General features: G+C 43.6%; 1 protein-coding gene across 1 annotated transcript in view; it reads right to left on the bottom strand.

Moving 5' to 3' along the window:
• MTREX (Mtr4 exosome RNA helicase) overlaps nt 1-17,312 on the bottom strand; it is a 75,127-nt gene that overhangs the window by 36,855 nt on the left and 20,960 nt on the right. The window contains exons 15-18 of the mRNA XM_053288227.1: nt 16,317-16,442; nt 6,655-6,805; nt 4,445-4,617; nt 2,877-2,945 (exon numbers count right to left, since the gene is read on the bottom strand). Coding sequence (XP_053144202.1) covers nt 2,877-2,945; nt 4,445-4,617; nt 6,655-6,805; nt 16,317-16,442 — 519 coding nt within the window. The remainder of the gene's footprint in view (nt 1-2,876; nt 2,946-4,444; nt 4,618-6,654; nt 6,806-16,316; nt 16,443-17,312) is intronic.

The following is a 17,312-nucleotide window of genomic DNA, read 5'->3' as shown; positions in this document are numbered from 1 at the left end:
TATCTTTAAATGTGCTCCATGTCGTAATCTGTCTGATTTGAGTTGAGTCTTTCTCCACTTGCGCTCCAGTTGCCTACCTTGCTGCTTCAGCCCCTGTAGATCTTCCGTATACCAAGGGGCCAATTTTGAAGTGAGTCGGGGGGACGCTTGGGAGCAATCGTGTCTACTGCCCTGGTGAGCAAGTTGTTCCAAATCTCAACCAGGGCATCAACAGGATCACCAGCAGAGCCAACATTGAATCCCTCTAAGGCTTCTTGGAATTCTACCAGATCCAGTAACCTCTTCAGGTGGAACGTTCTAATAGGTCCTCGCCCTTGCAGAGGTGGAAAGCGGTTGTAAGTCCAACCTTAACCAGATGGTGGTCCGTCCATGACAACGGGGAGATCGTAGGAGTCCCCAGCTACAGAACACCACCCTGATCAGAGTAAAAGACCAAATCAAGCATGTGACCTGCAATATGCATCAATCCAGAGACTGCTTGGGATAGGCTCATAGTTGTCATTCATAGTTGTCATGGCCACTATGAACTCCTGAGCTGCTCCGGACAAATTGGTCTTGAAATGAACATTGAAGTCCTCTAGCACCTGTCTGTGAGACTCCAACGCGAGTTCCGCAACCAAGTCCGTGAGCTCAGTAAGGGATTCCGTTGGGCAGCGGGACGATCGGTACACCAGCAGAAGTCCCAATCTATCCCTGGTCCCCAAACTCAAGTACACACATTCAATATGGTCAGATACTCTAACAGGGACCATGGTAAGGGAGATATTATAGACCACAGCCTCCCCGCCTCCATCCCCTCACCCGCTCCTCTACAGACTATCCTGGAGGAAGAAGCTGGGACCAGACTGGGCCACTAGACTCCCCCAACCAAGTCTCAGTAATACACACCAGGTCGGCCCCTTTGTTCTAATTTATTTTGGACTGACCTGGCATTGCAGAGGAGCAAGGTAAGGTTATTTGGGATGTTGGCAGTGCTCCCTGAGGTCAAAGAGCTGGCAGGACAGCTGGAAAGGGAGACAGCTATTAGGTTTCTGACTACCCTTCCCCTGGAACAGCCTGCTGACCTGCCAATGTTACTTCTTCTATTCCCCACCACCACCGGAATAGCTGCCCCACATTCAACGAAGGTGCAGTTATATCACAGTTATTTGTTCAAAATAGAATAAAAATTTCAGTTCATTAACATTTCAAGCCTGGTACAATTATGCCTTAACATTCCTCTATTGCATGCATCTTCTCTGGACTGCTTAGAAACTCCACAACAAACTGCAGCATTTCAAGGTCACTTTACTATATCAGTGATCTTCACTATTTTTCAAGTGGGGCCACTGTGGCAAAACAAAAACAAAAAAACCCTTAAGTGAGAGAGCCACATTAACTACTAAATTAACACACTCCCTTAAAGGAAATGGAGCTCTCTCAAACCGCACTGCTATCTTGGAAGGCATGTACACAGCACTGTGTAGTCTTTCCTAACATTTCCACCATAGAAGTCTACAAAGAAAGTGCTGGGAAGGACTACACTTCCCAGCATTTTTTGCACACCATCCAAGATGGTATAAGGGCTCAAAAGGGCTCCTTCCCTTAAAAGAGCCCCACAAGTACTGGGGAAAGCATTGCACTGTGCCCTGGGAACTACTGCTTCTGTGTGGCGCCAGTGGAGCTGTGCAGGGTATTCAGGTTAGCCAGGGAGCCACACATAAGTTCAATGGGAGTTGCCACTGGCTTGTTGGCCTTGCAGTAAAGAACACTAGTCTACAGAGGAGGATAATGGACTATGGGGCCAGTTTTGGAAACATGTAATAATTCCTGAATAAACTGAACACTAAGGACCTGTTGCCATATAAATGCAGATAATCAGAGCACACAGATCTCATCAGCAATCACGCCAATGTGCTCCAGAGCTCATTACAGGACACAGATCTGACTTCAAAACCATGACAGTCCTTTGGATGTTAAATGTATTAAGAAGGTTCAAATGTGATTATCTTATGTGCAATCACAGGGTAGGCTTCAGATAAAAACTTGCAGGAGCAGAGTGCTTCTTTATGGGGAAGGGTGATTTTCACCTCTTCCCACTTTCCTCTGCATCTCCTGTGCCTGCTGAAGATACTTCTGCGAGTACCAAGGAATCCTCAGGTACATATTTTTGGCAGGCACAGGGGGCTGAAGATGGAAGAGGAGGAATCAGTGAAAATTGCCTTTCACTCCCCATGCATGAGCAGAAAGATTCCCCTACTATGACTCTTAGTCTGGATCCTGTTTATAATCTAATAATCTGAATAAGTCCTGAATAACACCCTCAGGTAGTTAACCAGAGGTAAGTAGCGTGAGTGCAACAGCATTGTTCAAGCAAAAGGTGCTTGTGCTTTGATTCTAGGAATTCTCCCTCAACTGCAGCCCACGCCATTCCCAGGAGTGCCCCCCACCGCCCTGCCATTCCCAGAGCGGCTTTTTAGGGGAGCTCTGAGAGCTGCCTTAGGGAGGAGGGAATAGAGTCTATTGCCTATGCCAGCAGCACTGTCCTCACGCTCCATAAGACACAATCCGACACAGAATGCATTCCATTTTGATGAGGTGACTCCAAATTTAAAAAAAAAAAATCATCAGGACAACCTATAAAACAAGATCCATTTCTACAACTGCAATCCTGACTGAGCTAACCTGGGAGTAAGCCCCAATGAACACATTTCCAAGAAAATATGCACAGGATTGGGTTCCATGCTTTAGAAAGTGAAACTAAAACCAAGCCTTCTCTATACTTGTTTAATACAGTGAATATCTGAGTAAGAACAAAGGTCCAAATTTAAATTATCACAAACTTTCAAAGTATATATTTACACACCAGTAGAGAAGGCCATTGGATACTGTTTTACCTTAACATTAGATTTCTTGGAGAAATTTACCACCACACCCCAGCCAAAGTCTTCATCTTCATTTTTCACCTGAAAATATCAATAAAAACATGCTCATCCATAAAGCTGCATCTGAAGTGTATATAACAGTCTGACCTATCAGATATTAAAGTAGTAGAGTGAAACAAAATGATAGATAGCAGCAAATATCAACATCCTTGAAGCAGCAGAACTTCAAAGACAGTCCTTTCCTGCTTATAAAGTCCTTTCCTGCTTATAAAGTTTATCAGAAGCTGCTGACAAACAGGAAGCTTCAACTGACTTGTTAGGATGTTTATACTATAAATGTAACCATCAGTGGCTGAATCCAGACTAACCCTGCACTGAAGTGTCACGATTTTTTGTCACTCAGCGGGTAAGAGGCAATTTTTCAGCTATCCCCTTTCCTTCTGCGGCCACCTGCACCTCCCAAAATTATGTTCTTATTAAAGTCATGCATGGAGTTGTTAAAGTGGATAGAGAGAAATTCTTCTCCCTCTCACATAACACTAGAAGCAGGGGTCATCCCATGAAATTGATTGCTGGGAAATCTAAGACCAGCAAACGGAAGTATTTTTTCACACAACGCATAATCACCTTGTGGAATTCTCTGCCACAATTTACGTGACAGCCAACAAGCTGGATGGCTTTAAGAGGGGCTTGGATAACTTCACGGAAGAGAGGTCTATAAACGGCTACTAGTTGGAGGGCCACCTCTAGCCTCAAAGGCAGGATGCCTCTGAGTACCAGTAGCAGGGGTGTAACTGAAGTAGAGAGGGCATGCCCCTTTCAACTCCTTTTGTAGGCTTCCAGTGGCATCTGGTGGGCCACTGTGTGAATTAGGATGCTGGACTAGATGGGCCTTGGGCCCAATCCAGCAAGGCTGTTCTTATGTTCCTGAGGGTTCTCCCCAACACAGGATTAGTCTGGATGTCAGCCAAGAAATTTAAAGCTATATATGAAAATGGCTGTCAAGTAGTAAAATGCCAGGCATTCCGCTCTCAAGGCTTATTGCATTAAGTTGCTTCGTAGTGCATTAGTAGCCTAAACCTTTCAGGCTACAATCTATTCAAAGGCACCCAACTGAGTTGTGCATGCACAGCTGCAAGGAAGGTGGTCGTCCTTCCCCCGCAACATGTGTGGGTGTGATGATATAAGCGTATGTTCACTGAATTGCATAAGTGTCTCTACGCCAATTATTCCTTATAAGCATATACATTTAATATTGGTTGTTCTCTGAGAATTGTTCAGTTAGGATGGGGGCAGGGACTGGGGGAAGGTTAGATGTAAGTCATCTAATTTCACTGTACCGATACTTGGTTAAATAAAAGGTTGATTTTTTAAAAGGAAGTTTTAAAAAATAAAAATGCTACGAAGGATAACTTTCCAATGTTTAAGACAAGACAACAATAGACAACCTTGTTAACTAGTATTTCACTATCACATATTAAAACCCACAGGCACAGAACCCCAACTGTGGCACTGCACACAGACCATTAAGAATAAAGATACATATTTCAAGAATACAGATGATGAGAAAAGCAACTTACTTTCACCAGCCTGCCTGGTTGTAAGAATGGCAAGCAGTACTTTGGCTTGTGAATGTACTCTTCTATTTCTTTACCCAGTTTAGCAAGTTGTTGTCTGATTTTATAATAGATGACCACACTTTCCTCATTTGGAATTTCAATCTCATTGTACTGCTGTTCCAACTTATTTACCTCTGCAAATATTGTGAAACAATATTATGTTGATTATATAAAATGCAGAATTTTATAGCAAACCATAGCTATGATTTCCTCCCAAAAGCAACCCAGCACTGGTGCAGAGGCATCTCAAAGGCCTTGTCCCCTCCACTCACCCATCTCCCCACTTGGCATGAGCACTTTAGTACACTAGATTCTTACAGGGAATGGCCCTGTGCAGTGCCCAAATCTATGTCAAAGAGGTAAGAAAGAAAACAGGCCTCTTTTATGCCCTATGAAGATGACTGGAGGTGCTGTGTCCATGTAGGGAAGGGATATATCTTAACATCTGAAGGATTATTGTTCTAAAGAATATTTGATTTTCACTTCTCAGGACCTTTTCACACATTCATTTTTAGGTGTATGCCTAAAATTAGTACATACCTAACTGTAAGGTGTGAATTTGACAAGCATGCATTTGAAATTGGAATGGAGCCCATAGCCCAGTGGTAGTTCATCTGCTTTGCATGCAGAAAGTCCCAGGTTCTCTCCCTGGCATCTCCAGGTAGGCTTGGAAAGACTCCTGCCTGAAACCATGGAGAGCTGCTGCCAGTCACTATGGACAACACTGAGCTAGATAGACCCATGTGCTGACTTGGTGTAAGGCAGCTTCCTCTGTTCCTATGAAAACATGACCCTTGTCAGTCAGCTAGGATTAGCTAGATGATCCCTGTCAAGTGCACAACTGGTGGTAAATCTAGCCCTGTTCAAGTGTTCAATAGAACACCTGAACATGCCTGCTGAACAGTGTTCCCTCTAAGGTGAAATTTTTTTTATGTCCACTCAGCTAATTTTAGATCCCGCTCAGGCGGAATCAGAAAGGCCCCACTCTGAATGCATGTGTGCACACTGCACACACCTTGATACTGCCGCCCAGAACAAAACTCATTCTGCACACCGATGAAAAAAATTAGAGAGAACACTGCTGCTGAACATGCCTAGAGGTGTTGAAACAGGTCAAAAGCCCCACTCACTGCCCACCACTCACTCTCCTGGTCCAGTTCTTCATGCTTACTGCAGTGTTTGTCTGAAGAGACGAACACTGTAACCGTGACTGCAAGCCTTTCCATGATCAGGAGACTAGCCCCTTTCTCCCAATCATGGAAATGCACACAATCACACAGGGCGCATCTCTCCAGACAAACGCTGCAGTAAGCGTGACGAGCAGGGCCATGAGAGTGAGTGAAGGGCAAGGGGCAAGATTTCTGACCCATTTCAAGCCCTGTAAGTGTGTAAATGCCTGGACCAGGCTTCTGGGTTAGCTGCTCTGTGATTGTAAATAGGGATGTGCATGGACTGTGGTCTAAGCACATCCCTAATTGTGAAGCAGTCTTGTTTTGCTTTTAAAAAGTCCATTCCTATGAGCTTCGGCATTGGCACAGCTGCTCACAGGATGCAGTGTAAGTGTTCTAGCAGCATGACAAGAGAACACTTTACTCTTTACTGGAAGCAAGACTTGTCCCTGCTTCTGGCAAAAGTGGAAGAACCTTCACTTCTGCCTCTTGGGACCCTCATGCTCCCTATAACAAAGAGGCAAGGTTTGCTTCCAGGCCTTGTGCAAGTTCAAAAGGGCCATTTGAAACCTCTTGGATCCTAAGCAAGACTACACTTGAGTTATCAGTAGTCATACAGACATTCCAAGAAGGACAAAGTTGGATGGGAAGGCCTCATTTAGGGGCTGTAACTCAACAAGAAACCAATTTAAAAGCCACATCTGAAAATTCATACAGTTTTGTGCAGCTGTTAGGAACCAAAGCAGTAGGCAGCTAGTTCTGTGGGTTACAATTCTTGAACAGCAGCCCCACAAGGGAAACCCTTTGGAAAGTGAAGTCCCACCAGATTTTGTGCCCAAACTCTTGGATGGTGCCCACATCCAAAGTTCCCAACAATTAAATATGTATTAACCAACAACAGGTTTAATGGCTCTGTGGAGAGAACTGTATAGGTAGGTCCTTGGAATATAAATAAAACTATAGGCAAATTGACAAAATGGAGGTATTTCATGCAATACTTACTTTCAACTACTCCTGGAATAGCTCTATAATGTTGAAACTGGTAAAAAGATTTTTCTAACATGTATTCGGGGTTAATTTCTTCCACACGCAGCAAATTTAATACCATGTTGTATGTCAAATGGAAAGCACTATTTAGAGGGTCAGCAGATCCCTAAAACAGAAACAGGAAAATCAGTAAGAACAGGCAGTACACAGTATCAGATTTCGGGGGGGGGGGGGGGAGCGCAAGTGGAAGCCTGACATCTCATCTTCATAGCTCATGCTGACATGTACTATTTGAATGTCTAATGAACACTTTGCAAAATAGCTATTCTAGAATGTTATTTCCGGACAGACCAAAGAGAGAGTGACCTTTAGGCAATTCCTTTCAGAGGTCTAGCTAGATGATGTTTCAGAACAACAAAAAATACGCCAGTAAAGTGATTTTTACTGAGACAAGTAAAATTTAAGATATAGCTAGAACAGGGGTTTGGAGACAGAATCCAAACTTAGATTGTGAGGCCTTTGGGGACAGGGATCCATCTTATTTGTTTATTATTTCTCTATGTAAGCTGCTTTGGAAACTTTTGTTGAAAAGCAGTATATAAATATTTTTTGTTGTTGTTGTAGTGGGCACTCCTTTTCAGTGGTACGGTTGTTTGAAGGCACGTTACTAGAGTAAGAATATAAAAGAATCTGTTCAAGCTCTGTAATGAGGAAACATCAGGTTGCTTAACTGTAACTGAGATTCTTCTAGTGGTCAACTGTTAATTCACACTGGTGGGCTTTGCATGTGTGTAGAAGCTCCTTTCAGGATCCTTCCAAAACTCTTAGTTCCCGCTAGCATTTTGACGGGCGCCCCTCACCTTAAGCAGCACACCATCTATCCCCCTTGGCCCTTACTGAATTGGAAATGATTCCCACAAACTGAATGATTCTTGTGAGTGTCAAGTTGGACTTGCTGTTATTCTAAAAGCCCAACACTTTCAGTAAGGACATCATTTCCCAAACATCAGCTGCTAAGGAACACAGAGAACTGGCTTCAAGAAGCCAGTTATCTAGTTAAGGAAAAACCTGGACACTCAGATGATGCAAGTATGCAACCACAACTGTCATGCATCTGTTGGAAACACAGGAGGCCATGGAGAGTCAGAATGGGAGCGCCTTGAATTGGTATGCTGACGTCCCTACCTGGAAGTGGAGAAATCAGTGGTGTTGCGGTCAGATTATAATGTGGTATCAAATATCTTTGAGATTGACTGGTGCGAACCAGGTCCCCCTAAGAAGTGCAACCTTATCTGGAATTGTAAGCATGCAGAAATTCTTGTACTGAATGAAGTGACTGAGATTTCTGAGGTCTAGAATGGGTCGAAGCCCACCATCATGCTTCAGGACTGTGAAATAAGGGGAGAAGAAGCTGTCAGTCACCTGAGGGAAAACCAGCTCTATGGTGTCCTTTTGGAGCAAGGAATGAACTTCTGCCAGGAGCGACAGAGTTGGGGAAGTTATACTTCCAAAATGGGCAGGTGGGTATTCTAGAAATTCTATGGCGTACCCGATGTGAATGGTGGTAAGCATCCATTGGTAGTTTATTATATCTTCCCAGGTTGCAAGGTAGGGTCTGAGTCCGGTGCCAGTCCTGGAAATGCTCGAGTCATGGATGCTTTGTGTAAGTGGGCTGCTTGCCCTTGTTCCATACAAGTTTCGTAGAGGTATTGAGGGGATGAAAGGAGTGGTCTGAGTTATGTGATTGAGAGAAAGACTCTGAGGTAGAGGGTCTATTCCACTTGTATGGCTTGCTAGAGCTAGACTGCAAGGATGAGAGGCTCACAGATAAGTAATGTTTCACAGCTTGTGTATCTTCTCCATGGTTTCATCCAGCTTGGCTCCAAGCAATGCTTCCCCATCAAAAGGGGAGGTCCTCTATTCATGATTTGGCATCTGAAGTGAGGCTGGAGGAATATAACCATGCATGACATCGCTGTGCTATGTATGCTGCCATAACCCTGGAAGCACACTCAGTTTGGTGTCTGGAGGAGAGTAGCTATTGCTTAGCAAGTTGAAAAGCTTCCTTTCTAATAACATTAGCAAGTTCCCTTTGACGTCACCCTCCCATACAGGCCTGATAATTGACAATTTTCATTTGGAGTGTAGAGGTGGCGTGTAAACGGCACCCAATAGAATCAGGTTTTCTCCCTTCTTGGTCAATGGGGGCGGAGAGTGCCCTATGTTTAGATTTTGATTGCACTACCTTTACCACTATAGAATTAGGGGTCGGATGCTTTTGAAGGAAGGCATAATTGTCTACCTGGACCCTATAGAAAGATTCCAGACGTTTTGAGGTAGGTTGAATGGTGGACGGCTTTCCCCAGCATGAGTGGCTTGAACATTGGTAGAGCCACCGGGAAAGTAACACTGGAGTCAATGAGTCCAAAGACTGGGTTTTCAGCAATCGACAATTGTCTCTGGACCTGCAATCCCAAGGACGTGGCCATATGGTGGATGTACTCCAAATGATTCTGGAAGTCCTCTGTAGGTGATTCCGGTTTAGGATCAGGCATGCCATCAACAGGAGAGGAATGCACATCAGATACCGAGTGATCAGATTCATATCTGAAGGGTCCTCCTGTTCTGGTTCGTCAAGCGCAAGGATGGGTCCCCAAAGGTGCTTGTTGAACTGAAGTAGGTTGCAGTATTGGAGTAGGTACTGAAGTGGAGAGTTGCCCCAGATCTGGACCTTGTGCACCATGCAAGCTCACCACAGGCACGGGGTGGAGACCTCGAGTGGTGGTGTTCACAGGGTTGAGACCCTGAGTGGCTATGGTACCAAGGAGACCAAGAACATCTTCAGAATGATCTGGGTGACTCCCTGTAGTGGTAATGAGAGTCTTGCGATATGGTGAGGGGGACCCCAACAAGCCAGCATGCCTGTCGTCCCAATAGCAGTATACCGGGAGTTATACTATCCATGCTGGCAATAGTAGTGATGCCCAGAAAGGTGATGACAGTACCAATATCTATCATAATAGGTATAACAGCTCTTGGATTCATAATCAACTTCTTCACCAGCAGAGTAATGCCCCAAGTCAGATTCCTTTGGGGTTTAGGAAATTTTGGATTAGGCGCTTTGGTGTTGTGTGATGGGGCTGTGGAATGCTGTTCGTGATGCAAAGCCCATACAGGAGCAGAAACAGTGCTTGGTCCCAACAAGGGTGTTGTAGCGACGGTACAGGCAAAGGCCTCCTGGAATGGTTTGGCAGAGGATCCAACGTTGACCCCCTAAGAGACGATAGCCCTTGTCCCTGAGCAGTGGCTCTCTGATATTTGAGCACCTCCTGCTCGGAGAGAGCAGGTCAGATGGGATCAGGGTCAGATCTGTAAAAGAAGGACGGACTTCTTCAGGCAATGGTGATGGCTTCTTTTTTGGTATCCTGGGGAGCACTGTGAATGATGGAGTGCCGAAGACTGCTGAGATTTCGGGATGGAAGCTGTGATTACTTGAAGAGGTGCCACCTTCTTCTTCACAACTTCTAATCTGAACTCAATTCGCACTTGGGCAACATGGCTTTCCGAAGTGGTTGTGTTACCTAAGGGCCCTTGCTTAGTGAACATGATCCCTCCAATAGGCAGTGCTGATGGTACCGAAGGCAGCTCGGCTTGCAGCATGATAGCCATTTGCTGTGTCGGAGCAGATACTGGAGCCTGAGGAGGGCTCTGTGGTACAGTGCTGAATTCTGGGACCCCTGTCAGGGGTGGGTCCATGTTTGAGGTACGCTGTAGCGAAGAGGACATTTGGGGAGTAGCAGTCAAAGCACATTCCTAAAGTATAGAGCAAAATCTCTGAGCTCTATTTTTTCATGATTGCTTGGTGAACTTCAAGCAGGCATTGAAGTTATGGGCCTCCCCTAGGCAGATGAGGTAGCAGGAATGGCCGTCTGAAGCAGGAATCTTTGTGTGGCAAACAAGGCACCTTTTGAAAACAATTTGACTAGTGATACATTAGTGCACTGGGGGAAAACAGGAATATCCATCTTAGGGCAGGAAAAAATGTCAGTGAATTTCCCATCATGAGAGGAAAGGGGGAGGGGGGGATGCAAGGCAAAACAAAAATGCAAAGGAAAAAGAAAGAAACAAACAGAAGTTAGGCACACACACAAAAAGGAGAGAACTAAATAACAGCAGGGATTTTTCTTTTTGTTTTAGTGATGAAAAAGAGTAAAGAACCTCGAAGTCAGAGCTGTCGTCTCAGCAGCAGACAACAAAGAACTGGGGGGGGGGGGCAGGGCTTCCCACCAAAACAAACTTGGAAAGTTCCCAAAAGGAGGTTCTATGCACATGTGAAGCCCACCAGTGTGAACAACAGAGACTACAACAATGAACCTGTATGCTCCTTGAGAATCACTTATCCCCCCCACACAGCAAAAAAGGTTTCACATTGTTCTTCGCCATGGTGGGCTAGTGGCAAAAGTGGTGAGGGCCTGCTGTGGTGAGGGTAGCAAATGGACATTCCCTGTTGCCCACGCCTTGCTCTCCTTGCTGCCACAGACTGCCCCCTCCTGCTTCACAATTGTGCCAAGTCAGTGAAATATTCCTGCCCATAGTTTGTTTATTTATCATATTTATATACCGCCTGATGTGTATCTCTAGGTGGTTATCTCTATTAAATACAATTTAAAACACGACAAATATAAAACAGAATAAAAAACAATTAAAACAATATCACAGAATAAAATATTAAAGTAATTTCATGAGATAAAAACTAAACAGTGTAAAATTAATTTCAGTTAAAAGCCCGAGAAAACAGTTTTGCCTAAAAGCAAACAGAGATGCTCTTATTTTAACAGGGAACATATTCTGGGGCAGGCACAGAGAAGACCCGGTCATACCCGGAAGATGAGGGCAACAGGGTGGCAGGAATGTATGCTGCCGCCCCGATGGGCTTTAAAAAAACATGCAAACAGTACTTCCGTCCGCTTCCGGCCAGGAACGGGGGCTGGGGCAGCAGGGAGGTACACTGCCATCCCAAAAACTTTGCCAGGCACCGAGCGGCGGCAGGGGAAGTGAGGCAGCAGTGGGGGGGGGAGGAGAGAGTGCATCCTCCCCCGCCCTTAAAGAGCCACACACACACACCCCGGCGTCAAACCTTCGAGCTGGTGCCACATTCAAACCGGTTCGGAGGCCTCTACAATGGCCTCCAGACCGGTTCATGCACATCCCTAGTTTGAAATGGTTCTCAGTAATATCATCCAAAACTGCCTAGAGCTCAGAGGCCACTACCTGCTCAATCACCTTGCCCAACTATGGAAGATTGGAAATGGGTCTGTAATTAGCTAACTCTGAGACATCCAATGCAGGTTTCTTCAAATAAGGTCTAATAACAGACTCATTAAGATAAGCAGGCATCCTGCCCTGCATCAGTTGGACGAACTGACTGGTCCTAGAGCCCCTTGGATTCATCCTGCCTTCCCTTAAGTTTCCCTGGCCTCTCTGGGGTTCTGGCTGTGGGCTTGAGGCTGAGAAAGAATATATAAACTCTTTCCAAAATATCCCACAACTCTATACAGAACGTAGCCACCTAGCTATATTCTAGTTAGGAAATGGATAAATTAGTGTAAAGGCATGTCATAATCAACAAAAGGCAACACTGTCTCAAGGCCCATCTGGCTAGTATGCTTTAATGTGCCAGTTAAGGAAGCTCACTACAACATGCAAAGGACTGAAAGAATCAGATCACCAATTGCAATTTGTGAACTGAATTATCTCTTTGGTGACTAAGCAACACTCAAATCCAGGACTCAGTTGAGGTGGGAAGAAAAAGTGCTTTATTTACTGTGCATAACTTTATTTATTGTGCATAACTGTGCATATCAGGCCCAAAAGCAATGACAGCCTCCTATGACCTTCCCGCACTTTCCTCATATACTTCCATTTGTTATTATGGTGTTAATAGCTACCATAATAAACATTTAACCATCACTATAACATTTATCCCCTGCAGATTAAAAATAAAAACCCAAAAGACACTCAGCTCAGTCAGTAAAGGCAAACTGAATAATAAAATACTTCACTATGACCAATCTTCACTATGACCAATCTCAAGAAACTTGGTTTTGGCAACAAACAATCTGTCACTTACAAAACAGGCAAGGAAAAACCAAAAATGCTAATAGCTCAGTTTTTTCCAGAGGCAGGAAAGCAGAGCCAGGGACCGAGCTTTGCTATCTGAGTTACAAACTATGTCAGACCAACATCAGTCTTGCAATCCTCAGAGTTCACCGATGCACTTTAAATTTCTAGAAGAAACTGAATACAGGGGATCTCAGGCATAACGAATCTGTATGCACTCTCTGAGAAATGCAGACAGTGCTTCGCTGGATCAAACCAAGATCTATTTGCTCTGGTACTCTTTGCAAGAATCCCAGCAATCAGAAGGTTGTATGCATTCCAGTGGTTTACCTTCTGCCCAATATGATGACAAATGCACAGCCCCAGACTGTACTCCCATTCTTTACTCATTTACTATGAGAAAATTCAGTTTTGGTTTGGCCAATACCTAGGAATCCCATGTACTCTGATTTGAACTCCCTGGGAGAAAAATGGGTGGAGTGTGGTTTGGGATGGGCAAGGATGGGGGAGATCCAGGTTCAAATCCGCATACAGCCATGAAGTCCAATGAGTGATCTTGGGGAAGTCACTCTCAGCTTGCTCTGTCTCACAGGGTTGTTGTGAGGATAAAATGGGGGTGACGACCATGGGCATCATCCTGTGCTCCTTGGAGGAAGGGTGGGATAGAAGTATAAATGCAAGTTACAACCCCTTGAAAAATACAGGTTATACCTCTATTGACCTAAAAGGAATTTAACACGACTCCGCAGTTTCTAGTCTGGGATTCAGGTAAATATGGTGTGCTTGATGTGTTTCTTTAGGAATAATACTGAACACAAATTGGTTTTTTAAAGATTAAATAAGGAGAGCTTAAAAGACTTTGTTGTCAGAATGTATGTAGATACAGAATAGCTATTATCTGCAACTTCAATATTTTCTTGAATTAGCATCTGGCTGGATAGAACACAACATAAAATGTATATAATGTATTCCATATAGGCTTAAATTTATCTTTAAAAATTAAAGTTCTTTTTGCTGTACTATTCAGAGCTGCACCGAAGCCTCGAACACACTGAACTGCCCTGGTGGCCTTCCAGGCAAGTCCTTCATCCCAGGCTCTGGCTGGCAGGTCAAGTCCTTCAACAAACTGAGGTCTATTAAGTTTTCCAAAGCCTGCCCACACATGTGGATGCTTGAAAACACATGTGAATGAGCTTGATGTAAAACCAGACAACAAGCCTGCAATTAAGTCTGTGTGTTCAGCTGATGTTTATACATGGACTCTACACAGCTGGACAGATTCCACTCCAGCAGCTTAGTTGAAGGTTTGTGTCTCTGTCTTGTCATAAACAGTGAGGTCAGAGGATGACTTTCAATGAGAAATTAGCTTCGGGGGTAAATAATGTAAAATATAGGTTCTCCTAGAAAAACATAGTAAGACATGATGGACCAGAAATGCATACAGAGAGATGCTTTCATCACAAAATATTCACTAGTATTCTTCTGGAGGAGGACCAATTGCTTAAGCAGAAGCATCTGTCATAAAGATGTTGTGGGAAATGCACTAGTTGTGATCCTAAGAGAATGTATTTATGGTGCAACTCCCTCAAGTTCCAAGAGATTATACAGGAATGTTCAGGATCCCAGCCTAGATAATAACATTCTGAAATGTATTGGCATTTTTCTGAACTAAGCTGCAACAAAAGCCTGCAAATTTGCAGATTCCAGCTGGGATCCTATGGGACAAGGACAAGACTCCACCTACATGCATGCATACATGCACAGTCAGAGAGAGCTTTTCAGGCTCCCTCTTCCTATCGCAGTCCCATGCAGGCCTTGAAAAGTCACTGATGAAAACTGGGGAAACTTCAGGAGAGAGACATTTAATGTGGTTCAGGAGACTGCCGCTTAATGAAATTCCCCCATTCTTCATTAAAGGGGTTCATATGTGCACAAAGTCCTCTTTGGATCCCAGCCTATAAAGAGGAGTAATAGAGAGGTAATTGCAGTTTTCTCCATTTCGCCAAACACCTTAAGGACCCAAAGCTGGAGATCTAACTGCAATTCAACACCACAAAATTAAAAGTGTTCCAAAGACATACTTTCATTTGATTAATAGGCCATACCTCAATGAAAAGACAATGCTCTGATTCTTGGATCTGGAGTACACTAACTCCAGCTTAGATTTGCAATACACATTTGCTGTACTACAGGATAAAGTACTGACACTTGATAGAATCTGGCATGTAAAAGATCTCACTTGCTCTATTTTACTTACTACATTTTTAATTTGGAATTACCACCACCAGACTAATGTACAATCTCTGATGTTTTGGAATGATGCCGTTCCTCACAAGCAGACATTGAAAAGGCAGGGAAACTCCTACTCCTTTGCCAGTTTGAAACCACACTGATTCTAAGTTCCAACGGGTGGTTCAAATGGGTCAAACATGTTAAGCATGAACTATTAGGAAAGGTTTAACAAATCACTTACTGTCACATCTCAATGAAGGTAATGTGAGTACACCAGTATAAAGTTGCTTGTTTCTGCCCTACTGGACAGCACATAGGACTACTGCCAAAAAGGGCAAGGGCTGCATCAAGCTCCCCCTTTGATAACATGTACAGGAGTACAAGTTATTTAGTGTCTCAGCATTATTATGTACTGCTCTTTAACCAAAGTTCTCAAAGCGGTTTACACCAAAAAATAAAATACATAAATAAGATGGCCCCCTGTCCCCAAACGGCTCACAGTCTAAAAAGAAACATAAGGCAGATACCAGCAACGGCCACTGAAGGGATGCTGTGCTGGGGCTGGATAGGGCCACTGATGAGAAAAAGCACAGCACAATGACATCAGGACAAAGGATAAATTATAGTAAACATTACGGAAGAGAAAGGAGGAACTCATAACAAGCTATTTTATCCTGCCCTACATCTGGTAATGTGCTTGTGTGTTTGTTTGTTAAGGGACAGCTATGGTAAGGTTTTAACTACCCAACTGCAGTACTGTGTGTGCCAAAACACATTTTGGAAATGAAGTACTCTCCTTTGTACACTGCCCTCCCTGGCCCCTGATCAGAACATAAAAATCCCAAAAGCAAACATCCACTTCATCAGTAACGTGTGCTAAACCATTCTTGTCTGGATTTATTGTTATATGTGGCACTCAAGGTGTTTATGTTTGTCTCACCATAGCTGTTCATGACTGTGTCCCTTTCTTACCTATTCTACAAATGCACACTTGTAACTTTTCAGTTCACATACCATAATATGGTAATGAAAAGTTAACGCATTCCTGCCCTTGACATCTAACCATCCTCTGCCCTCCCCCACCTGCTGTAAGAAAAATGAAGTGTAGAGCCAACTCCCAACTTGCACCAAAATCACAGGTTATGAAGTGATCATTAGCTGAAAAGGAGGAAAACAAACAAAGCAAAGAAATATTATCCTGCACAACTTCGGCCCCAAATAAAAGAGAGATTTAATACCACTATAGTAGCTACTGTCAGGACAGCATTATTCCATATGATATCCCAGATATATTTAAGAAACATTTTAGTCAGATCTTAAGATACCTTGAGAAGCTGTTTTCCAACTGCTGGGCTCATCTTCTCATCCACCATAAGAATAACTATTCCCCTGTCATCCATGCCTCGACGTCCAGCACGACCAGACATCTGAATGTATTCACCCGAGGATATCTGAAAGCATGTAAACTGTAGGTGATAATGATGTTTATATACCATCTATAACTAAACACTGTAAAAGGAGAGTTGAACAAGACAGACCCAGGCTTCAGGTTCTCAATCTAATCAGAGGATAACAAAGAAATAGAAGGGGGGTCACAAAAGGGGAGGAGAGATCAGCTAGGATGGAAAGGCTGAAAGGACAGTTTAAAGCACTTTTTAAAATATGGAAGCAACAGGGCTATCTGTATATCAGAAGGAGGAGAATTCCAAAGAAAGGGTACCAAAAAAGAGGAGGAGGAAGAGAAGAGGAAGGAGAAGAAGAAGAAAAAACCAGAAATAGAAAGAGCAGACAAAATTGCCAAGGAACTGGAGGAACAAAGACACTGAGGCTGTGTAAAAGTTAAACTGAAGCAACAGATTGTAAAACTTTGTAAACAATGTCTTTGGAATCAGCAACAGTGGAAAACACATGTGCATACACACACACACACACACTCACACTTACATACTACACTATGAGAAGCTGATTACATTTGAGCTCTTTTTGAATTCAACCTGTTGGTTGTACTCATAAGCAAAACAACTGTAGTATGCCTTTTACTACTGTCAAGCCCTCCTGCCTTCCCAGCATGCCTCATGTATAGCATGATGTAATCAATAACTTTATTTTGGTTATAGACCAGCAACAACAGTATAGATACAGGACAAATGCAATACAACTGCAACAGCAGCAGATCTTGCATACCATAATTACATAATACATAGTACCATATACAGCGGAAAGAAAGAAAAAAGCCTTAATCAAAACCAGTCTGGCTGCATCTAATTCAGATAGCTGCAGAACAATACCTAGCCACCTGAAAAGTAATCACATCATTATTC

The sequence above is a fragment of the Hemicordylus capensis genome, chromosome 2 (assembly GCF_027244095.1).
Source record: "Hemicordylus capensis ecotype Gifberg chromosome 2, rHemCap1.1.pri, whole genome shotgun sequence".
Taxonomy (NCBI): domain Eukaryota; kingdom Metazoa; phylum Chordata; class Lepidosauria; order Squamata; family Cordylidae; genus Hemicordylus; species Hemicordylus capensis.
This window is presented reverse-complemented; position numbering and strand designations above follow the sequence as displayed.